Genomic DNA, 24,369 nt, shown 5'->3' on the forward strand with positions numbered 1-24,369 from the left:
AGTCTGAAAAAAATATCTGAGAAATGTCTGAAAAAAAAGTCTGAAAAAAAATATCTGAAAAATGTCCGAGAAAAAAGATATGAAAAAAAGATATGAAAAATTTCCGGAAAAAAAGTGTGAAAAAAAAGAATATGAAAAATGTAGGACAAAAAAAGATCTGAAAAAATGTCCGAAAAAAAAGATTTGAAAAATGTCAAACAAAAAAAGTCTGAAAAAAAGATCCGAAAAATGTCCGAAAAAAAGTCTGAAAAAAAGATCTGAAAAATGTCTTTTTACTAACATGTTTTGCACTATGGAACTGTGATGCTGGAAACTTGAATTTCCCTCGGGATCAATAAAGATACTATCTATCTATCTATCTATCTTAAAAGCCTAACCAGGGACAAGGTCTGCAAATTATCTTAGGCTAGAAGTCCTATACCAGGGGTCTGCAACTTGCGGCTCTGGAGCCACATACTCCACCTCTCCAGTGGCTCCCTGTGGATTTTTAAAAATGGAATTGAATAAGTGTTTTTTGTTTACATTTTCATTTTTATTTATCATTGTTGTAGGTCTATGGTAAGACAGAGTCTTAGGGCCACGTTGAGGAAAAAAAAAAAATCTGGGATTTCGAGAATAAAGTCATAAGTTTATGAGAAAAAAGTTGTATTATGAGAATAAAGTCAATATTATAAAGTAGTTATTTTACGTGTTATTTTCTTTTTTTCTCGTAATCTTATGACTTTATTCTCGTAATATTAAGATTTTTTTTCTCGTAAAGTTATGACTTTATTCTCGTAACTTACGACTTTTTTTCTTGTAAAGTTTTGACTTTATTCTCTTGATATTACGACTTTTTTCTCGTAATATTATTACTTTTTTCTCGTAATATTATTACTTTTTTCTCGTAATATTAATAATTTTTTCTCGTAATATTATTACTTTTTTTCTTGTTAAGTTTGGACTTTATTCTCTTGATATTACGACTTTTTTCTCGTAAAGTTATTACTTTTTTCTAGTAATATTCTGACTTTATTCTGGAAATCTCAGATGTTTTTACCTCAATGTGGTCCTAATACTCCGTAGTACATTTGCTCTTTGGCCCTCACTGCATTAGACTTATATACTATATACTTAGACTATAAACTGTGTTACCTTCATCACAATGGTCACATTTTTTATTTAATTATTAAAATCAAAATGTAATTATTATTTTGCCTAAAATGGCTCTTTAGATAGTAAAGGTTGCTGACCCCTGTCCTATATGCATTGCATCGGTTGCACTTTAATTAAGTGTAACAATGCCTACATGTATTGTCCCTGTCAAACAAATGAATAAATAATAAATAAAAATTGTAATACTTATATCATTAACCCTAATAGACCCCAAATAATAGCTGAAAAGATGGTTGTGATAATCTTTTTTTAATTGTAAGTTAATGGCCCTATAGTGTGGGTGTGTGTGTGTACAAAGTAAACATGAGGCAACAATCTCGTGACTTTCCTGCGTGTGCGCGATCGTGAACGCGCAATATACCAACGTCACAAATGCTCAGTTTACGAACCACAGAGCTGACCAATGAAAACGCTCAGTGGGATCTGAGCCATCCAATGATAGGCCGACGTTTGGAGATTTGCGGTGACGTAAGAATGAGGGGGGCGGGACTACTGTTAACCAGCTGTTAACCTGCAGAGAAGAAGGAGAAACTAGTCAAAGAAAGGGACGATGGCGAGAGGTAGTAGGAGCCTGAGAACAGTAGCTCAGTGCATTAAACAATTACCTTCAGCAGCCAGCCGGGAAATACACACTAGGAACACTGTAAGGTAAAGTATTTCATCTTTTAAAATCTCATCTAAAAGAGGAAAGTGAGAGGAAAGGAGAGGACACACCTCATACAAAAACAAAACTAAAAGTAGCACCAAAGACATTCAGTTATAAAGTTGATTTGTTGAGTGGATATACGTTAATCATGTTACAGTTTATGCTAGCAACGTTTACAAACTTAATTATTCATGAATCATGTTTGATTTATAAGAAACTAACGAGGCTAAAACATGCAGCTAAGTACATTAGCCAACTAGCTACTGGGAGGTTACTTAAGTACACATTCTTCTAAATTCAATAGTAATCACCATGACAACAGCCTCACAAAGTACTCCAGTATTCAGATAGAGCCTTTTATAGTCTGTACTGTAAGTAAACATAGTAGCACTACTCTATAAAACACTCTATTGCATGGAAATGTCATGCATTAAAAGTTGTACAGATGTATTATCATCAGAATGATCTTTTTTTTTTTGTATTGCTAAATATATACCATAGACTAATTTGCTAAATATATACCAAAATATACACTAATTTTGCTAAATATATACCATAGACTAAGCTACTGGAGTTACCCTGCACTATATTCATTTTTAACAGTTTCCCTCTGAAATGGTGTGAAGTAGCAGAAAATGGAAATACTAGGGTAGAGTAAAGTACAAGCAAATGTACTGTAGTATATTCCACTAACCCTCTTAACGTTGTACAGGAGGGGTAAAGCTATATGTCAGGATTTTTAAACATATAACAGCTGCTGCAACTGTGGTGTTTCGCAATACATCTGGACATAGCCTACATTTTTGTCTGGGGTTAAAAGTCCTACACAGGGTGGAGTTTCTTCTGACGTCTGACTAAGGCCACAGTAATTACTCTCTCAACCGAACCTGAAATCTAATTTAGTCTGAGGTGGCAAATTGCTTGGAAGTGTTTCTCAGAAAAAAAGAGAGATAGTCTTCAACTCCCAGAAGTGCAAACAGCGTTTTCGTCCCAAATCTGCACCTTTTTGGAGTTTGATGTGCACACTGTCCTCCTTCTTAGCTCTGAAGTCCAAATTTCTCAATCACAACTCTCCATATATCTGCACCCATACACACGTCAGTTTGAGGTCAGTGCCATGTGACAGCTGTATCACATTTCAGGTAGTAAGTAGTGAATGGGATCTCTTTAAGTGACCTGTAAGCCAGTAATGTAAGAAGAATTCGAAGCAGCACATCATGAGAAGCACAGAATAGGTTTCATGGGTTTACGCTGGTGATGACATTGATATTGTCGCATCACATTAAGTTGTGGCTGACATAATGGCGGGTTAAATCTGCAAACACATGCCCTCAGATCTATGCCAGGGACATTTAGGAACAGGGTGGCACAGGTGCCGTGGGTGACAGCCAGGTACAACGGTTGGACAAACCGCCTGACATATCCCCTCAGTGGTGATCAGTCACGGTGACCCTGAGTTGATTTATATGTTCATCTGTGGAGGTTACAAGCCAGTTTTTACCCATTCAGGATTAATGGAGTCCTCCCATTCATGGTGTCAGAGAAGATCTGACTCAGGGCTTTTGTCATGATCCCTCTGATCCCTACTAATCAGTAAAGCAGCACTGTGGAATAACGTTGTAACGGTATAAGATTTTCAAGGTATTTTCAAAATTGTGGCGATTTAAACACTACCGATTAACTAAACAGTTGATTTCAGCACAACGGTTGTTGGGCTTCAATATTAAACTGTATTGTTCTTGGTTGGATATTAAATGCAGTACTCATTGTACTAGAAAGTTAGTAAAATAGTTGATTCCTAACCTAATTCTGTCACTTCTCCCCCCGGGCTAAATACATATCTTTAAAATGTAGACCAGAAGTCACTAAACAGGATTGAGCGAGCCTAGATGGTTTGACTGTACTGTGTTATAGGTCTCCAATGCTAAAGTTGGTGCCCTTGACTTTGTTCCATTTTGATTCACAGGCATCTGTGGCCCATTTTAATTTGAATGACAAATACTTGGCAAGTGTTGCAAGAAGGCTTTCCATGTAAAGTATCCTGTTCCCCGGGACTAAAGGTTTATGTTGCAGCTTGTTGCTTGTATTCTGGATTTGCAGGTATTAGAGGCGAATGAGCACCGGGCTTTTTGTTGATCATGATAAATTGAACATGTTCTCGAGTTTTTGGTGTTACAAAAAAGGTTTAATATTTTATCTTTTCAAACAAATTGTTCAATAACATTTGTAGAAACGACAAAACAGAAGTCAGTGTGTTGGCTCTGGCCCTGTTTTGTGGTTCATGAGAGTATTGATTCATATCCCCACGACCCCACCGTGGGTTTTTTGACCCAGTTTGTGTGAATATTGTTTGTTTTGTTTATCAGATACCTGTCATCATGTGGGATCCTGATGACTCGTGTACCTCCCCTTCTGGGTGCAGCCATGCCAGGGCGTGCCGTTGCGTTACCTGCTCGTAGCTTCTTCAACCTGGCTGAAACCTTCTCCAAGAGGAGGGAGTACTCGGAGAGACGCATCATTGGGTGAGTCACTGCTCATGTGATGTAGAAAGTTTATAGATAGATATTATCATTTAACAACTGTTTACTACTGACCATGTTTGGATGTGATATGATTACTTTCTTTGTTGTGTGACCCGGCTCAGATTCAACCCTTTGTAACCCTGTTTGTTCTCAAAAAACATAAATAAATGAGGCTAGGAATAAATAACAATTAAATTTACATATCAGCATTTTACTTGTTGGATTTTCCACTGTGGCTGACATTTTTTACACTCTACACTGGCACCACACTGTTGATTGCTTTTGTCTTTTGACAAACTACCTGCAATCAGTTCTTCTTCGCTGCTCTAAAACAGTAGTTTCCAGTGGCAGCCATGATACATCCGGGGCGACGACACAGTGAAGGCTATGGTTTTGGAGCGGCGAAAAAGAATAGATTTCCGATTAAAGAAGTTGATTTTTTTCTGGGTTAACAAATTATGGTATCAGATCGGTGAATAGACTGGCGTACTCGCCGATACCGAATTTTGTGTGGTATCGGATGCCTTTCCAATACTGGTATCGGTATCGGAACAACTCTAACCAGAACAAGGCAGGATGTCTTCCACAGCACTGGACCCTTCTCCTGGCTCAGGCTAAGGTTAAAAAGGAGCTGTAGAATCTCATATAGTTGGTCCATGCAGGTCTTCAGGACCCCGGGGCTGATGCCATCCAGACCTGCAGCTTTGTCCTGGCTCCAGCTGTTGCTGTATCTGACTGCTGGAGACGCACAGGAGGGTGGGGGAGGTGGAGGAAGGCTAATTAGTTTTTGTTCGCGTGGGGGATGTGTAGATGATGTCCATGGTGGGGGACAATGGGTATGGAAAGACACAGTGTGAGTGGTTATTTGTGATCACTGAGGAGTTGTGAGGGAGATGCAGCTGTGGGGGCAGGGAGGATGTGGAGTCAGTGTGGCCGGGGGAGGGTGAGGAGAGAGCGGAGTGTCCTATACTCAACCTGTTAAGGCCCAAGGGAGTTGTCCTACAGCTTTTTCCCGTATGCCTATTTTGCTCAGTTTCACCTTCAGCTCCTTCTGCACACTCCTAGATCTCTGTCCCAATCTTCTTCCTGTTCAGTAGCACTTTCAAGTCACTGGTGATCCAGAGCTTATTATTAGGGAAGCATCGCACGGTCCTGGTTGGTATGATGCTATCAACACAGAAGTTGATGTACTCTGCTATGCAGTCAGTCATCTCCACGGGGCTCACAGAGTACATCCCAGTCCGTGGCCTCAAAGCACCCCTGCAGAGTCTCATGCGCATCCTGTGACGACCTCCTCACATTCCTTGTTGTCACAGGCTGCTCCTGAACAATAGGTGTGTAGTCGGGGGTGAGAAGCACCAGATTGTGAACTGATCTGCGAAGGCGGGGGAGGGCAATGGAGCTGTATGCATTTTCAACATTTGCATATAGAAAGTCCAGCGTTTTCTTGTCTCTGGTGGGGCAGTTGACAAATTGCTGAAAAGTTGGGAGCGTTGCAGAGAGAGAAGCATGATTGAAATCTCCAGAAATAGCTATGAATGTCGATTCATTGATTTAATCGACAGATCTGTGAAACAGAGTTTCTCCACAAAGAATCGCACAAAAGCACCAATTTAAATCTTGTGGTTACCAAAGATGTGCTCATACGTTTCTTGGAAATAAGTCATCAGCATGAAAAGAGTTTAAAAAATGACTAATCCACCAAAGAAATCTTAGTCGATGAAGTATAAAACGACAGATTAGTCGACTAAAGGACTAGGACGGGGCAGCCCTATTTTTTAAAGTTTAACTTGAGCTCAAAATGTCTTTGTTACATTAATAGTAAAAAGTTAGAGTTAGAGCTGCAACAAACGGTTATTGTCATTGTTGATTAATCTATTGAATTGTTGTGCAGCAATTGCAGTACAAAGTAGGAAAGAGAGCAAATGAAAACAAAATATAAACAATAACAATTATCAATAAGGTGCAAATCCAAAATATACACAATGCCAAAAAGTGAACAGTTAATAGCAGGCACCACAGATATATGAGAAGTGTGATTTATTTATGTATGTACAGTATTTAACCTAGGGCTGTCCCGAATACCATTTTTGGGCTCCGGAGCTTTGAAAGCAATAAACAGCGTCTAAACATGCTGAGCGTGCAGGACCGCTGGAGCGTTGTAAAGTCTCGGTTAGTAGGAAGTCATGTCATTAAAACAGGCTTCACAATTCCTCTGTCACTCACTCAGAGGCTTCCCACACATGTTTTTTCAAACAAAATTGTGTCATAATGAGTAATGGGCTGTTTTTACGTCTTGTGTGGACACACATGCATTTGTCCGCGCTCAGCATCTCCTCACCCCTCCTATGTGTGCGAGTGTAGGTGTCTAGAGGGTGTCCTCTCCCTCTAAACGGCGGCGTTTTAAGCCTGCTGTCTTCACGCATATCCGGCAGTGCCCGGCTGCAAGCCCATGCGTAATGCAACCTGGGTTGCGCTCAGAGATAAGCAAGGGCAACGAGGGCTCTGGCTTGGCTCGTTTCCATGACATGACTCAGGAAGGACGTAGCAGGACATTTCTCCATTCTCAGCTGAGATGGACAGCATAGAGCTGCAACACGTGTCTTTCGGTTTAATTAAAGGCATTAGTTCATAAGGACTCTGTTATTCTACAGTATTGTTTGTTTGTAATTCCGAGAGGATTAAAAAAAAGAATCAATAAATAACCAAATCCCAAAATTGAAAATCGAATACCTACCCAACGAATGAATAACCGAATAGTCAAATAATGGGGTACAGCCCTAATTAAACCTCAGTACATTTAAGTCTATATGGTTAAAAAGAAAGTTGTGTTCCCAATCACAGCCATCCTAAAAATCCCAAATTAAGATATGAATGATTGTTTTAGTGGCCTATCTGCGGCTCTACGTATCTGTATGACGCACTAAATGTCCTCCTGTGTGCCATAGAGAGGTCGTAATCTCTAAATCTGGTTGTATAAATAGACGCAGGCGGCTGCAGCTATTTTCCTTCAGCTCGAGTGATGCAGTTATACAACAGTGGTGTGGGAAACCGTCTCCATCTGTGTCTCATTCACAACATCATGCATTTATTTTCTTAATGTCATTGTTATAATTAAATCTCCTCTCTTGCACTCTTTATGCCTCGGTCTCCCCCTCTCTCTCTCTGTTCCTCATCGACCTACTTCAGACGTATCTGGGTCATGAGTTTTGTTCCGTGCCAGCCTTGTTTAGTGTTTAATGTTATATCACAGTCGCTGACCTTCACCTGCTTCCTTCCTGTCGTGCAGACACACTGTAAGCTCATGGCTCTTTCTCTCTCTCCATCCTTTTACTCTACAGGTTTTCCATGCTGGAGATTTACGATGTGGTGAACGGAGTGGAAAACTACCGCCTCTTTGTCCCCTGGTGTAAGAAGTCTGATGTGGTGTTCAGGAGAGCCGGATTCTGCAAGGCCAAGCTAGGTGTGGGCTTTCCACCTGTGATGGAGAACTACACCTCTCTGATCACCTCAGTACGCCCCCACCTGGTCAAGGTAAGGCACTGCTTCCCAGCCCATGTTTGCTAAATGCAGACTGTTGCAAATCAGCAGACAAAAAGAGAATAAATGTAGCAGAGTCAGTAGTCGTATTAGAGGACCCAAAGAAAACATTAACAGTACAGCTGCCGACAACGTTTTATCAGAGCAACACCAATTATTAGACTCAAAGTTCATAAAGTTACTCTCTCATTCTTTCATTCTTTGCAGCAAACTAATTGCAATTAACGTGTACATTATGTTGCTTGTCAGGCTGCCTGTTCAGATGGTAGACTGTTCAACCACTTGGAGACGGTTTGGCGTTTCAGCCCCGGCCTCCCGGGATATCCTCGTACCTGCACTGTGGATTTTGAGGTAAGTAGACGTCACATGCTAACTGTAGCAGTCAAGTTTAACCTCTGTGAGTGATCATGTGTTGTTCAACATGTCTGAGCTTGTGTGAAGTTGCGAGTGTTGCATTTCTCTTTGGATCAGTTTCAAATTGAAGTCCAGCTGCTAACTTAATCCTCTACCCTCCTCAGATCTCCTTCGAGTTCCGCTCGCTCCTCCACTCCCAGCTAGCTCACGTCTTCTTCGACGAGGTGGTGAAGCAGATGGTCTCGGCGTTCATGCATCGCGCCACCAAGATACACGGCGAGGAGACGGCCATCCCTCACGAGCTCATGTTCCACGAGGTTCACCACACGTAACGCTGCACAAAAAGCATCGCGCAAACACAGATACACAACCAGACACAACGTCAGAGAGAAAAATACGATGCTACCTGTTCAAAACTGAAAACTGCCGTGCCTTTTTCACAGCAACGACCAAGTTTATTCCCAACTATCTCATTTTTTTTATAACTTATATATAACTTATGATGTGTTTCCACCAGCTCGTTTTCACCTTGGTGCTAAAAACACATGTAGTTTCCATTTCAGTTCATTTCCATTATCACAACTTAATCTGTGCCTGGTTGTGAAACTTGAGTTCACAGGTTAAATTGAGTGTGTGTCCACGGCCCAGCAGTGCTGTCGGTCGTCATTGGTCTGTAAACATCAGCTACGCTCTATAGCTAACTACACTGCTCTAACCACCATTTTATGACCTCTGAAACAAACTTGAATTCAAAAAGCTGCTTTAGGGAGACACTTTACAAGCACATGTCTTCCAAAAACAGATTCTAGGACGTGTAGATGATACAAACACAACAATGCAAATGATTGAAGTTGTAGGAGAGAAGGGAGCATTTCTTTAATTTGTGTGGAGGGTTAGGTGAAGTTACTGGATGTTGCAGTTAGGGCTGCACAATTTTGAAAAAATATCTAATTGCGATGTTGTGACTGATATTGCAACTGCGATATGATTTGCGATATTACAGGGTATGATAATGTCGACATAATTATTCTCATTTTCATTAAAAACATTAAAATGATCATGGTGTGATTTTTGCGGGGATTTGTACCAAACAAAGATGTTTTCTTCAGTCTGTAGAATCTGATGCGTCGGCCAGGTTTAAAACAATATTGCTATTTCCTCCTCATCCTGTGATTTGAAAATTGCAGTAGGCCATATCGCGATTTTGATTAAATATGGATTAATTGTGCAGCCCTAGTTGCAGCATGGTGATAAAGTCAGTTTGGATTATGTGAAATGTTCCTTTTCTCTTTATAATTATTATTTCAAGCTCCGTGCAAGAGTGCGATGCAAGAAATGTATGTTTCTGTGCAGATTTTAGGATTGGAAAATAATTTAGATTTCAGCAGTGAAGCTATCTGGTCGGTGGAGCTTCACGTGTCAGTGAATTGCTCGTCCCAGGTCAGCATGTACAGGTCCAACCGTAATCTCGAGGATAAAGGGAAACACGCTTCCTCTGACAGCTGACCCACGTCTGATTGAGTGAGTCAGCTCAGTGAAGAAGGATTAGACGATATTCAGCGAGAGCTTGACTCAGGTGTGATGACTGTGAATGAAACGTTTGCAGAGGAGTTTGGAGCTGCGACTAACAGTCATTTTCATCACTGATTCATCTGTCAATTCTAATTTTGCACACAATTCTGAAAACTTAAAGCTCATGTACATAGAAATATAATTTGTTCTATTCTATTTCTATGTTCATGTATCAACAACTGCTAAACTCTGTGAACAAGTTCATTGTTTTCATGCAAGTAGAAATTTTAAATCAACCAGGACTGAAATCTTAAGCATTGTTAAAAAATAGTGAAACAAGGAAGCAAATCATCACATTTGACAAGCTCGAACCAAAGAATACCTGAAACGAGTTATCGATTATATAACCGAATTGCAGATTGATTTTCTGTCCATCGACTAATTGATTAATCGACCAATCGTTGCCGCTCTGGAAGAGTTGGGCATTGAATCCACGGCTCACAACAGAGCTGTGAAACCACAGTTGTGTCCAAAGAGACCACAGCCATTCTTCCCTACTCTGGTTAGAGCAGTGCAGCGTGCTGATAATGAGCGTAGCTTGTTTATTACGATGACACATTTCCTCACATTACCTTCGTGGTTCTGGAGGCCGAATGGAAATGAGCACAGTTTCTGAAAGATGTAGAAAGTAGAGATGGGTCGTTACTTATGGATCATGTTACAGAGGTCAAAGCGAGGGCGACTATTCTTTTGTTAGCTCCAGATGAGGCGATGATATAAGCAGAAGTACCTGTGATGACTTGAGCGTCAAGGGCACAAAGCAACCAAAGAAATTAATGTTTAAACTCGTGTTACAAAACTCCATAAAGCAAAAGGAAGTAAATGCCATGTGGCTAATGAACAGTTACATATTAAACTTCCACCTCCATCGTGTCACCACATAACTGTATATTATCAGACTATATATTCTAAGAGTAAAGGGCAAAGGCAGGTTAGATTGTGTACAAACCGCTGCAGATAGATGTACTAAATGTACTGTAAACTATCAGCAACGCACACCTTTCAACGGGTGCTGAACTATTATTTTGCTTTAGTAGGGGACGGTGTTTTTCTTCTCGTTACATATACTATGCTCTCGTCATTATTAAGGGAGTGATGCTGGATATAAGAGATTAAGCTAAACTACACAGCAAAGTGCAATATCAGCAGTATATAGGTGTTACTTTTAAATGCTAAGCAAGCTTGTATACTGGGGCTGGGTATTGTTTATACCAATACCCTGTGATAAGTGATACAGATACCAATAGTTAGTAGTAATAGTAGTAGTAATAGTAATAGTGGTAGTCGTAGAGTAGTTAATTTGATACCTTTTTTTTCTACTTGATTTGATAGCCATCATGTGAACGGAAGTGTTCAGTTGTGCAAAATGACACCACCACCACATTTATTTTTATCAAACTCCTGTGGCGTGTGGTAGTCATACTTTTCTAATGTTTTGGTGGCAAACTGCCACTTAACTGTGAAATACACAGCGTTCAACTTCACCACAGTACAGATTCTTTATTTTTTCTAATACAGTACATTAAAAAACTTGTATTGCAAATTGCAATCATGTTGTCTTTCTCTGAATTTGAAAAACATCCACACCGGCGACATGTTTGACTCTCCAGTCAACGTGCTGCGCTTGTTCTTCTTCTTCTTTCTCTTTGTGTTTATTGGCGGATTGCAGATTTAAAAGGTGCATACGCACTCTATCGGAGCGTGTGGATGCTGCGCTTGTTAAGTCAATGAAAGCAATTTGGCTTCATAATATTATCAGCCAATAATTTATCAGCTATAATTAAATTATCGGAATAATACATAATAATATACATTTCCCGTTATCAGACGATAATTTATCGGGCCCGATATGTATCGTGTATCCCTAGCTGTAGCTGCTGCGATGCAGTGATTGGCTGAGAACAAAACCATACAAATAGTAATTTTTTTCTAGATGTGGGTACAGAATGGATTGAACAACGGTATCATTTGACTGGAAGTTTTGATATTACTTGGAACTGGTTTATTTTAAGTACCGATACACAGCCCTACTGTATAACCACTGGCGATACAAAGGGCCCAAACTGGCTGGTCAGGCAGAGGTCAGGTCGCATACCTTGACCTGTCAGTCAGGATTTCAGTGCCGTCCTGAAACTGTCGGACCCACACCGCTCACCGCATATTTATCTTTTATTTTAAAACATTATACTCATTTTATCATATTTATTACTTAGGTTAAGTGTAAATATTGGTTTGAAGATCATGTGAGAAAGGCTTATTCACTGCTTTTAAAGAGGGTGTGTGTGTTTCATGGGAATGGGGAAAGGGAAAAGTGTATCTACAGATTTGGGACCATTTACACCAATAAAACAAACATATTGTGTCCATTACTCCCACCCACGTTAGCTGTGGGCCAATAGAAACTCTGACACACAACAATAAGTTCATTAATTTTAAGTTGAAGTTGACTGGTGAGTGTAAATGTTTGGTTTTATTGGGACTATGCCAGTCTTTCTACTGTTTCAGAAAGCTTTAAAATCAATTACTTGAAAACTATAAATGCTGTTAAATTGAGGCTTAATGCAATTTGAATAAAATGACCCTCTGTTTAAAAGTATATAAGTGGTATTAACATGATTTAAATAGAAATTTGTTTCCAGTGTTTTATCATGAAACAGGTCTGATATTTAGGTTGAAACGTTTAATAATACAATTAGTTCCAACGGCATCTAAGAGCATAATGGTAGTAAACATATTATGCTTAATCTGTGTGTTACGATAACGAACATTTTCTCCTCTGTAAAGGGTCCCTGGCCTCCGATAAGTTGGAGACCCCCTGGTGTAAATGTTTGTGTTGAATGACTTCAGTAAGATGTACCGACTGCATGATTTATAAACTATTTTTCCAGCTAAATAATGTTTATTTTGCTTTTTTTTAACACTGTTACAGAAGTGGGTTCATGAACCAAGTGGACGGGACAGAAATAGGGTCATCATGTGAGCGGTAAGAATAGACGGGTATGAAGCGTCTGAACTGTCAGTCATAAGGTGTAGAAATGTCCCTGCTGCTGCTGCCAAAGGGCAAAGCTTAATTTGACCTTTGACCTGCATCGTTGAAGCAAAGTCAAATGTCAAACTTAGTTCAAGGAAATCATTGAGATCACTGAATACTTATTAAATGACATGTTACGAACAGAAAATCAGCAGTGTTGGAAGAAGTATTCAGATCGGATGTAACAATTAGAGGGATCTATCGGCAGATATGTAATATAATATTAATAAGTGTATGTTTTTAGTGTATAATCATCTCATAAGAATCGTGTTTTCATTACCTTAGAATGAGCCGTTTATATCTACATACATACATACAGTATAAGAATTAGGGATTTTTAACAGATTTCCAGACGTTATTACATTTTTTGTTTTAGATTTACAGTAAACCATGAATGAACCAGGTCAGGTGTAGCTGAACATATGACCTTCATTACACTTAATGAATAATTGAGACAGCATGAGGGTCATTGAGCAGTTGTTCTGGACCTTTTGATCATATCACATGAGCCTCTTTGGCAGATTGCAGAAGTTCAAATTCCTTTTTTTTTGTTTCAGTGCACTTTAAAGACCAACATGATCTCTTCATCAGCAGTTTGTTAGTCGGTTTCATCTGCTGATCAAGATCATGTGATCATCATCAGAAGCTCTGCTGAGATTGTTTTCTTAACTGCTGTTTCAGTTTCAGCTTTTCAAGCCAAAATTAACAAGATATCCATTAAGAGTGCTCAGAAAAAAACGAAAATTTGAATTTGAAAACTCCATCTACTGACGATCTTATATTGAAAGCTCCAGAACGGCTACTAAATACACCTCATGGTGTTACTATTTTTCCTCGACTACTGTTTTTAAACTTAGGATGAATTTTGAACCTCAGAGTTTAGATATGAAGTCCTCATATTGCTCAGAAAAATTTAAATTTGAACATATAATCAGTGGAGGAAGAACTCAGATTTTGAAGTAGCAATACCATAATTCAAAAATACTCAGTTACAAGGAAAAGTCCTGCATTCAAAATCTTACTTAAGTAAAAGTAAAAAAGTATTATAGTATAATATAATAAAGTACAATATTATTTAAAAAAGAACTTCAGTAACCAACACATCTGAACAATTAAATTTATTAAATAAAAAAAGAAAATCACCATTAATCATCGTCTACATTGTGAAAAACAGAAGTCGAATGATCACCGATATTTGCCATTTTGCAAAGGAATAATGTGTTTTGTAGTAAAGTAAAATGTCTTCATACTGTAGTTTTCTGTAGTTAAAGCAGAGCGTATGAGGGGGGAAATGAAGGCCGATGTTTTAACAGCACACGGACACGACAGGTTTTCACATTTAGACTTTGTAGCCGAGACCTTGAATGGTCCAAACTGCTTTGTAACTTGAGCCCCACCTCTCACAATCAATCAGCCTTTTATTATTATGATATCAATAATCAGATGATCTGACATACAGGCCGATGCTCTGAAAATACTCACAATGCTGCATGCATGAAAACGACTCCCACAGACATCCCAGTAAACATCTTTTAAACAGGCCCCTGGTGAAACTCAAACTCTGTAATTTAGGCACCCAACTGTGTCACGTACAAGGAGGACGTACAATTAATGTCAGAGACAAAATGCTCAAAGCTCTGTAAGAAAAACTGGTTTTAATTAAATCAAATGACAGATTTTAACTCACATATTAGCCGGGGGGGAAACAAAACGTATATATATAAAAAAAGAATTAACAAAATACTATGACAAACATAAAAAGGACACCGACACAATCATGGCTATGCATCTTTTCTCGTGCTCTCTTTGCAGAGCATCAACAATATGTTTACTATGTTTTTAAACCACTTTAATGAATCACTTTACAGACATTTAATCTGCGTAAATCTGCATGATAATATTCTTTCTGTTGAGTGTTGTAGCCGTTAGAGTAGAGTAGAGGTGTAGTAACTGGGCTTGATGGGCTCTCATCCTCAGTTTGTTTTGGGTCAGGCGAGGCCGACTCCTCCAGAAAAACCCCGGACGAAGAGGGTTGTGTGACGTAGTGGAGGGTGGAGGGAGGTGGGTGTTAAACATTTGCAGCTCCAACATACTCTTCATGGCCAGTCAGTTTGGGCAAAGTTAGGTGGAGGTGGGTTCTTGGAGGATTTCTCCTCAGCTGACCCCCACCACCAGCACCACTCTGCCTATATTAGTCTATACAGCAAGTCAGGAGGATTGGCTTAGAAACCCATGCCACCTCCCATACCTCCCATGCCGCCCATTCCTCCCATGCCACCCATGCCGCCTCCTGGCATCTCCTTCTCCTCCTTGGGGATCTCGACGACGACAGCCTCGGCGGTGGAGAGCAGTGAGGCGACTCCTGCGGCGTCGAGCAGCGCCGTCCTCACCACCTGTAGAGAGAGGAGATGAGAGATGTTACAGCATTTCACTGCACATTTAGCAACGCTGCAGTTAAGTTTGCTCATAATTAAGGCTGCAGCTAATTATCATTTCCCTAATTGATTAATCTGTTTTATTACAGCAAATAAAAGTAATAATCTAAAAAACGTTCATTTAAATAAATGTCTGTTGAGTCACTATCGCTGAAGGAGGTAACACAGCCAATGGCCCGCTGATGAAAGTATTGCAATATTAATATATTTCAAGCATTACAAACTGGGTGTCTGTGGCAAAATTCCCACAAAAATGCTGTATTAAGTACGAGTTAATGGATCAAGACGTAGCGGCCACGGTGAGCTGATAGATGAAGAGCTGCAGGCGACAGTCTGCACAGCGAGGTAACCAACTACTTTCACTTTTGTTGTTCGCAGACTGCCGTGTGCAGCATAAAAAAAAATAATAAAAAATGATTGAATGATGGAAAAAGGACAATTATTTCCTGACTTCTTTATGAAAATGACAATAGCTTGTTGCATTTGCTGTCACCACCAGTAAGCAGGGCGTCTCCAAATCAACCAGGCCTGAAATTTTACAGATTGCCACCTTAAGTTAAAAAACTACTGAAAAAAGGGCCTTCAAATAGTCTTGTTTTATCCGACCAACAGTCCAAAACCCAAAGATATTCAGTTTAAAATGATATAAAACAGAGAAGTAACATGCTGGAAGCTGGAACCAGAAAATATTTGGTGTTTTTTCTTGATACATGACTGAAAAAATAAGTAATTTATCAAAGGTCGACCATCGCCTAATAGTTTTAACTCTAGATATGATAACTTTGTACTTAGATTGCACCGCTAATTTCAATGGGTAATTGAACAATTAATATTAAAGGAAAAATCATAAATTTCATGTCACAACCACTCGTCTAATTTCATTTATAGATCCAAATATCATGAATAAAATCATAAATGTTCCAAAGAGGGCTTCATAACATGCAACACCCTCATTCCTTTGAGCCTCTTAACCACTAGGTGGCAGTATTGACCCGGTTTAGATCTCCAATCAAGGCACGAATGAAGAATAAGTGTATAATGTAATGTAATAATGTAAGTAAGGGGACATTAGTGTCCACAGTGACGGAGCTCTGTACCTTGGTGGGGTCGATGATGCCCTTCTCAAACATGTTGACGTACTCTCCCTGCATGGCGTCGTAGCCGAACTCAGCCGGCCCCTGCAGGATCTTCTCCACCACTAGCGAACCCTCCACACCGGCGTTCTTAGCGATGGTCATGGCGGGGATACGGAGCGCCCGTCTGATGATCTCCACGCCTGTTTGGAACAAAAGGAAGTTAAGATTCATGAAAATGATAATGAGCTGTAAATCTGTTACGTTCTACACAGAACTGTTGGACTAAAGGCTGCATATTCAACCTTACTGGTACGGTCAACCCACGAATGTGGTCATGCAAATAAAACCCTTTCAATTTGTCAGGTAGTAAATGTGCTGCGTATGGAGTTTTCACCACTATACAGAAGAATACATTACTGATATGCTATTAAATAAAACTTTAAAAGATGAACTTTACACTAAATCCACTTCTCTAAATTACACGTACTGTCACTTTATCACACTATCAATTGATATTGGCCCCTTTCTATAGTATTCATTATAAGGCTGAAACGATTGTAATTTGATTACTAAAAATCATCGATGCTTCGTTTATGTGACATTTAAATGGGTTTAGTTTTGACAGATGAAAGAACTGTATGCAATTTAAGCGATAAAATTTAGATTTTTCTAAAAAGAAAAACAATTTTAAGAGACCCGTCTTATTTTCTCTTTTGTATATTTACTATTGCTCTTTAATAATAAAGCACAAGTATTTCTTATTCAATTACTCGCTTAATCAATGGAATAAATACTCGATTGCTAAAATCATTAACAACTGCAGCCCTAGTTCATTACAACAAAACTTTACTTTTTCCAGAGAAAACGCTATGTTACGTTCATGAGTGTGCAACAGTAGAAGAAATACTGCTACCACTACCTAGTAAGCTAGTAGTTAAGTGTTTTTATTATTCCATATTGAAAGAAATATTAGTACTATATAATATAGTTTGAGTACAGTTGAGCCTTTGTATGTTCTTTACTAACCGATCTTCTGGTCAGCATTGGCGGTTTTGATGGAATCAAGACATGGGATGCAGCGCAGCAGGGCGCAGCCTCCACCTTGTACGATACCCTCCTCCACAGCGGCCCGGGTGGCGTTCAGAGCGTCCGTCACACGGTCTTTCTTCTCATTCACCTCCACGTCGCTTGTTCCTCCGATCTGAAATGGAGAGCATGCATCATAACTTAGCGCAGAACTACAATGTGAAGCAGTTGATGTTGTCTGTATTGTTCAGATTGATGCGTACCTTGAGTACCGCCACTCCGTCAGACAGCTTGGCCAGCCTCTCGTTGAGCTTCTCCTTCTCGTAGTCGCTGGTGGTGTTCTCCAGCATCTCGATGATCTCCGCCGCACGCTTCTCCAGTTCAGCCGGGTTGCCGCCTCCCTTCAGCAGCAAGGTGTCGTCTTTGGTAATCTGCACCTCGCCGACCTTGCCGAAGTCGTGAGCCTGGATGTCTTCAAGAGCGAGACCCACAGCGTCGTCTCCAAACACCTGGAGAAACATATATACACATTAAAGCATATGTCTAAACATCAAGTCACACACGGAGATCAACCTCCAAATTTAACTTGAGAAGTTCATATAATTTAGCAGTGGCGGAAAAAGTACTCTGATCTTTTTACTTAAGTAAAAGTAGTAATACCTCAGTATAGAAATACTCTGTTACAAATAAAAGTCAGAGGGTTATGTAGATAAGGAAGATTTGTGAGGCGTTCCTATTCCTAGAATTAGATTTAATTTGGTTTAGTCCTTTGGTTTACTTATTTTTGATAGTGTACTCAAAATGCAATCCTGTATCTTTTATATTATCCGTTTCATATTTATGAATGCACAGGAATATGGTTCTGCAAATCTTACATGTAAATGGATATATAGTTTTAATCCTTGGCTCAATAAAAAATATTTGAAAAACAAAATAATAAAAAACAAAAAAGTAAAAGTCCTGCATTCCAAATCTTACTTAAGTAAAAGCACGAAAGTATTATTAGCATGAAAATATAATATAAAGTAAAAGTACTCATTATGCAGAACGGCTCATTTCAGAATAACATATATTATTGGATTATAAGCATTTATATGTTCATCACTTTAATGTTGAAGCTGGTAAAGGTGGAGCTCATTTAAAATACTTTATAGACTATCTGCTGGGTAGCTTGTGAATTTACTCCGGCGATCAATAAAGTTTAATTCTATTCTGTAATTTTACACCATAATATATTTGTTGGTTATATTTTGTATTATTAATCTGAATCAGCAAACTTAAGTTATCAAATAAAGTAAAAAGTACAATATTTAAGTATAAAGTAGCATAATAAACTGGAAATACTGAAGTAAAGTAAAAGTACTTAGTTAATTTCCACCACTGTAATATAGCACAGATAGTTTCAGTTACTTGAGTGAAAAGTGGACTTACGGTGCCCCCGGTGGCGATGGCCATGTCCCTCAGCTGATTCTTCCTGTTGTCTCCGAATCCTGGAGCTTTAACAGCCACCACCTGAAGACCGACCTTCAGCCTGCAAGTGGAGATGAATATTCACTACTTTTAGTTCCTTTTTCCCCCCCAATAATTTAAATTTTAACAAAGTACAGACAAAAACATGAATAATAAACAATCAAGAAACATTTGACTAAAAGAAAATAAATAATAGTACATACAGGCTTGGTTTGAAATCAAACTTGTTCTTATAAAAGCTCTTCTATGTACCTGTTGAGCACCAAGGTGCTGAGGGCCTCTCCGTCCACGTCCTCAGCAATAATAACCAGCGGTTTGCGCTGCTGGTTGGCGATCTCCAGGGCTGGCACGATCATCTGGACAGTTGAGATCTTCTTCTCGCTCAGCAGCAGGTAGGCGTCCTGGAACTCACACTTCTGACCTGCAAACAGAGACGATAGATTTGAGCATTTTGTTTCTTTATAGGCAACAGGAAGTGGTCAGTAGACAGATGAATGAGCACCTTTACCTTTAGCAGTGTTGATGAAGTAGGGGGAGATGTAACCGCGGTCAAACTTCATACCCTCAATGATCTCCAGCTCATCGTGCAGAGTCTTCCCATCCTGAGATGTAAAGCTTGTATTACTAACCAGTTTTATCCCCTCCAGACTAATTAAGCAATCATTAGAGCAGTAAATACGTCTTTATATACACAGTTGTGATACTAACCTTGACAGTGATGACTCCCTTGCGGCCAACTTTCTTCATGGCGTTGGAAATGATGGTACCAATCTCCACATCGCCGTTGGCTGAGATTGTGGCAACCTTAAAAGACAAAAGACATTATTAAAGCATTTCAATATGAATTCAAGGAGTTAAGTAGCAACAGTGGTGGAAGAAGTACTTAGATCCTTTACTTTAAAAGTTACTGTGAGGAACTTTTACTGGTTGTGAAACAGTCTCCATTTAATTGTGACGCTTCTATAAGAACTACATAAGTAAACGAAACCGTCAGCGAGAAGATTGGCTATTTCTATATAGTTATTCTTAATACTCGTCATCGGTGCTGCCGGGTCGGATTCTGCACAAATAAGAGGAAATTATGCCTGAGGTCCAGGCCGTATTGCTGGGCCCGCTGGAGGGAAGGGAGGCGCGGGAGAACCAGAACCAGGACTGAACGGGGGCAGACTGTCACACCCTGCTGCAGTAAAATGAGGGGTTTTCTAAAGGGACTCTGGAGCGCGGAAACACCACTGCTTTTATCCACGTGGACCGCCAAAATCAACACAGAATTAAAGTTCCTTGTAGTAACTTCAAGTAAAAGTACTAATACCACAAGGTGAAAATACTCCACTACAAGTATAAGTCCTGCATTCAAAACCTTACTTAAGTAAAAATATTTAAGTATTATCAGGATAATTTAAGCATCAAAAGTAAAATGTTCCCCGTCAGTGTTTTACTGTTAAATATGATGATTTTGGATTTATATTACTGCTGGATTATTGGGTATGTTGCAATGTACTTTATTACATCCCACCACTGCGTAGTGACTCATCATTTCTATTTCTTTTACTACTAATCATATTGTTTACCTGTGCGATCTCCTCGGGGGTCGTGACCGGCTTGGAGAGATTTTTCAGCTCATTGATGACGGCTTCTACGGCCATCATGACTCCGCGGCGGATCTCCACGGGGTTGGCGCCTTTGCTGATGGTGTCGAAGCCCTCCTTGGCGATGGCGCGAGCCAGCACTGTGGCGCTGGTGGTGCCGTCGCCGGCCTCCTCGTTGGTGTTGTTGGCCACGTCCTGCACCAGCTTGGCACCGATGTTCTGGTACTTGTCCTTCAGGTCGATGCTCTTGGCCACCGTCACACCGTCCTTGGTGACCTTGGGGCTGCCCCAGCTCTGCTCGATGATGACATTGCGACCCTGGAGTAGAAACAGGAAGTAGTGAGTTAAAGGGGTCTCTAAAAGAAGTAATAACCCAGCTAGATTCAATATACTTAATATCAAATATTACCTTTGGGCCCATGGTGACGGCCACAGCGTCAGCCAGCAGGTCCACTCCCTTAAGCATGAGGGCGCGAGCATCAGCTCCAAACTTCACTTCCTTGGCGTAGGCTCGTGTGAGGTGAGGAGCCAGCGCCCGGCACACGGGCCTCACCTGCTTCATGACGGTTGGTAAACGGTACATCTCTACGGGAAGAAAAAGACACACAGTTACACAACATATCTGAGACGAATGATCACTGTGATGAACCAATGGTGTCCAATTAAATCTGAACAGTTATTGTGCAAGAATCGTATATGCATTGAAAACAGATGTGTTCAAAACGAGATGAGCTAAACTAAGTACATTTACTCAGGTACTATACTTAAGTACAATTTTGAGGGACTTGTACTTTGCTTGGTTATTTCCATTTCATATATTTCTACTCCACTACATTTCAGAGGCAAATATTGTACTTTTTATTCCACTACATTTATTTGATAACTTTAGTTACTTTCTAGATTAAAAATACACAATAAAATAAACAAATAATAGTAAATCAATAATACCTTACTGATTCCCAGGGGGAAATTCAGCAATACGTAAAGTACAATTTTAAATGCATGACTGATAAGAGTATCTCTGGAGTACTTCTACCACTGCCTGAATAATTATTCTCCAAACCCCCCCACCGGTCACAGGAGGACAGTTGATGTGTTACAAAGGTTAACTGAGCCCCTAGTGGTACGACAGGCCTCCACTGAATGAATGAATGAACGAGTGAACCATTTTTAAAGCTCTCCAAGTCACCATCTACAAAAAGGTGCACTTATATCCAAATTAAAAATGTCACAGCAAATGTTTGTTATGAGTTAGTTCATTTTAAATGCTGCTAATGTATTGTTTTTAATCAGAACATATATCTAACTACAGACCAATCTGATTAGGGTTGCAACTATTTTTTATTAACAGTTAGTCTGTCAGTTATTTTCTCAATTATTAAATTGGATTGTTTAGTAAATTAGATGTCAGAAAACAGGGAAAAGGGGAAATGACCGTCACAATTACCCAATATTGGGGCCATCTTCATATTAATCATTTGTCTTAACTAATAGTCCAAATTAAAATATATTAAATTAACACTAATCTAAAACAGCACATTATAACATTTGAGATGCTGGAAAGAATGATAATGATTGGCATTTGTGCTTGATCAATATCTGAAAGGGTTGAATGATTATACAAACTGTTCTGTTGACTAGAAAACACATTGTGTCAATATTAAAAAGAAACTGACTGTGCCCTAAGCCCCTCAGGAAAAACAGTCAACGCTGGAGTGGTGGAAGAAGTATTCAGATCCTTTACTTAAATAAAAAGACTGATACCACACTGTGAAAAAAGACTATGTTACAAGTAAAAGCCCTGCATCAAAAGCTCACTTAAGTAAAAATATGTAAGTATTATCAGCAATATTTACTTTAAGTAGTACTCATTGAGCAGTAAAATGTTCCCTGACAATGTATTACTATTACATATAAGATGTTTCTGGATTAATATTACAGCTGCATTAATGTGTATGTTGCATTTCACTGCTGTACATGTCTGAAAGTAGTATTTACATACAATGAAAAGCATAAGAAAAATAAATTGTCAACACTTGAAGCCTTGATTTACATATTTGAAAAGGAGTGAGAAGTATACATTTATTTAATCCCACCCCTTCTCCATAAATCAATTATTAACCAGCTTCCTTATTGAGCCATACATATACTCTAATTAAATTTACCTAAATTTGTCTAACTATAATTATTAATAATGATTCTAACTATAATTATTACCTTTAATCTGTGTCATACAGAAATATAAATTAATTACTGATATAATTATCCTTATCAAATATAAATTAATTAATGATATAATTATCCTTATCAAAATATAAATTAATTAATGATATAATTATCCTTATCAAAATATCAATTTGTTATCAACCCAGAATATTAATTCATTACTTAATCACAATACCAATTCATTACTTACATATTTATCTTAATCATATTGACTATTTGTTATCTTTTCTTATATGTGCAAATTAATATTTGTATAAGTATAAAGTTGCAGAAAAAGTACCTCAATGTAGTAAATGTACTTTCCACCACTGGCTTCAATATGCAAATCATGTCTAGCCATCAAATCAGCCTCTACTTGGCAAACATTTTTCAATTTATACTTCTATATAATAAATAATCTGGTTAGTATGTATAATGATTATGAAATCCCCCAAAAAACACTTCCTGGTTCCCCCTCCAACCCACGTGTTCTCCTCTGCTCGTGCGTCACAAGGTCAAATTATAAAGCATGTGCAGGAACTACCTCACCACCATCATCATCCTACTCTGCCTTGACAATGAGTGGCCATTATCATTCAGCAACAATAACATATGTGTCAACTGACTGATAATAATATATACACACATATAATACAATTATTGTTAATTAGGGGACACTTCCTGTATTGTCAATAAAGTTGTGCACAGCATGCACTGCAATGAGGTTTCATCATGTCAGACATGAGACATTGCTGACTCATTTAAATCAAATATATATAAGATTAAATGTGTATCTTACAGAGATAGTGATATAAAAACTGACGTAGCATTTCAGCATGTGTGTCCTTGCAGATAAGGGTAAAAATATGTCAGCTAGGAGTAGTTACCTCTTAGCTGGTGCAAAATCTACAATGAAAAACCATCATTTTATCGTTAAGTATATACAGCTAGATGGTAAATATCAGTCACATTATCTTTACAGAGACTTTATGAAAATGTCAGTACTTACTTGTGAGGTAAAAGGCTGGTAGCTGCTACGAGGTGGACGTCTGAGAGACGGATTGTTGCAACGAGAGAGGAGGTAAAGAGGACGAGCCGTGTGCTGCTACTGAGATCCTTCAGGATGGGACTCTGAACCACGTGGTCGATCACATCCGAGTCATATACCGGCTCCGCCCAGGAACATGAATAACGACAAGCTCACTGTTTATTTAAGCAGAACCTTCTAGAAGTGTCTATATTAGTTCTTTACAAACATAAATTGCATGCTATAATAAGCACGTTTTTTTTTTATAAAGTTAAATAAAATGAAAATCATACATCATAGATAATAATGCATACAGTGCACTTTCATAGACTAAGCTACTGGAGTTACCCTGCACTATATTCCCTTTTAACAGTCTCTTCTGCACTATATTCACTTTTAACAGTCTCTTCTGCACTATATTCCCTTTTAACAGTCTCTTCTGCACTATATTCCCTTTTAACAGTCTCTTCTGCACTATATTCACTTTTAACAGTCTTTTCTGCACTATATTCACTTTTAACAGTCTCTTCTGCACTATATTCACTTTTAACATTCTCTTCTGCACTATATTCACTTAACATTCTCTTCTGCACTATATTCACTTTTAACAGTCTCTTCTGCACTATATTCCCTTTTAACAGTCTCTTCTGCACTATATTCACTTTTAACAGTCTTTTCTGCACTATATTCACTTTTAACAGTCTCTTCTGCACTATATTCA

The 24,369-nt window shown here is 38.9% G+C and overlaps 2 protein-coding genes across 2 annotated transcripts; one reads left to right on the top strand and one right to left on the bottom strand.

The window, feature by feature from the left end:
• Positions 1-1,636: 1,636 nt before the first annotated feature.
• Positions 1,637-14,552, top strand: coq10b (coenzyme Q10B). Its single transcript, XM_074657634.1, has 5 exons — positions 1,637-1,803; positions 4,168-4,323; positions 7,665-7,857; positions 8,113-8,214; positions 8,382-14,552. The coding sequence occupies exons 1-5, from the start codon at positions 1,706-1,708 to the stop codon at positions 8,547-8,549; spliced, it is 717 nt and encodes a 238-aa protein (XP_074513735.1). The 5' UTR covers positions 1,637-1,705; the 3' UTR covers positions 8,550-14,552.
• Positions 13,924-23,777, bottom strand: hspd1 (heat shock 60 protein 1). The gene is made up of 11 exons (XM_074657623.1): positions 23,631-23,777; positions 20,826-21,001; positions 20,399-20,734; positions 19,536-19,631; positions 19,336-19,429; positions 19,080-19,248; positions 18,789-18,888; positions 17,621-17,866; positions 17,358-17,532; positions 16,353-16,531; positions 13,924-15,213 (listed from the first exon to the last, which is right to left on the bottom strand). Exons 2-11 carry the CDS (start codon positions 20,997-20,999, stop codon positions 15,043-15,045), a joined length of 1,740 nt encoding a protein of 579 aa, XP_074513724.1. The 5' UTR covers positions 21,000-21,001; positions 23,631-23,777; the 3' UTR covers positions 13,924-15,042.
• Between the last annotated feature and the right edge of the window lie 592 nt (positions 23,778-24,369).

Source organism: Sebastes fasciatus, chromosome 14 (assembly GCF_043250625.1).
Source record: "Sebastes fasciatus isolate fSebFas1 chromosome 14, fSebFas1.pri, whole genome shotgun sequence".
NCBI classification, from domain to species: Eukaryota; Metazoa; Chordata; class Actinopteri; order Perciformes; family Sebastidae; genus Sebastes; species Sebastes fasciatus.

What these genes read in the sequence shown, in the direction of transcription:
- hspd1 (XM_074657623.1), bottom strand. Translation starts at nt 20,999, where the DNA reads ATGTACCGTTTACCAACCGTCATGAAGCAGGTGAGGCCCGTGTGCCGG. An exon ending in CCGTCACCATGGGCCCAAAG is followed by an intron (nt 20,735 to 20,825) that starts GTAATATTTGAT and finishes TTTCTACTCCAG; the next exon opens with GGTCGCAATGTCATCATCGA. An exon ending in CCATCGCCACCGGGGGCACC is followed by an intron (nt 17,867 to 18,788) that starts GTAAGTCCACTT and finishes ATGTTTCTCCAG; the next exon opens with GTGTTTGGAGACGACGCTGT.
- coq10b (XM_074657634.1), top strand. Translation starts at nt 1,706, where the DNA reads ATGGCGAGAGGTAGTAGGAGCCTGAGAACAGTAGCTCAGTGCATTAAA. An exon ending in TACGCCCCCACCTGGTCAAG is followed by an intron (nt 7,858 to 8,112) that starts GTAAGGCACTGC and finishes GTTGCTTGTCAG; the next exon opens with GCTGCCTGTTCAGATGGTAG. An exon ending in CCTGCACTGTGGATTTTGAG is followed by an intron (nt 8,215 to 8,381) that starts GTAAGTAGACGT and finishes TACCCTCCTCAG; the next exon opens with ATCTCCTTCGAGTTCCGCTC.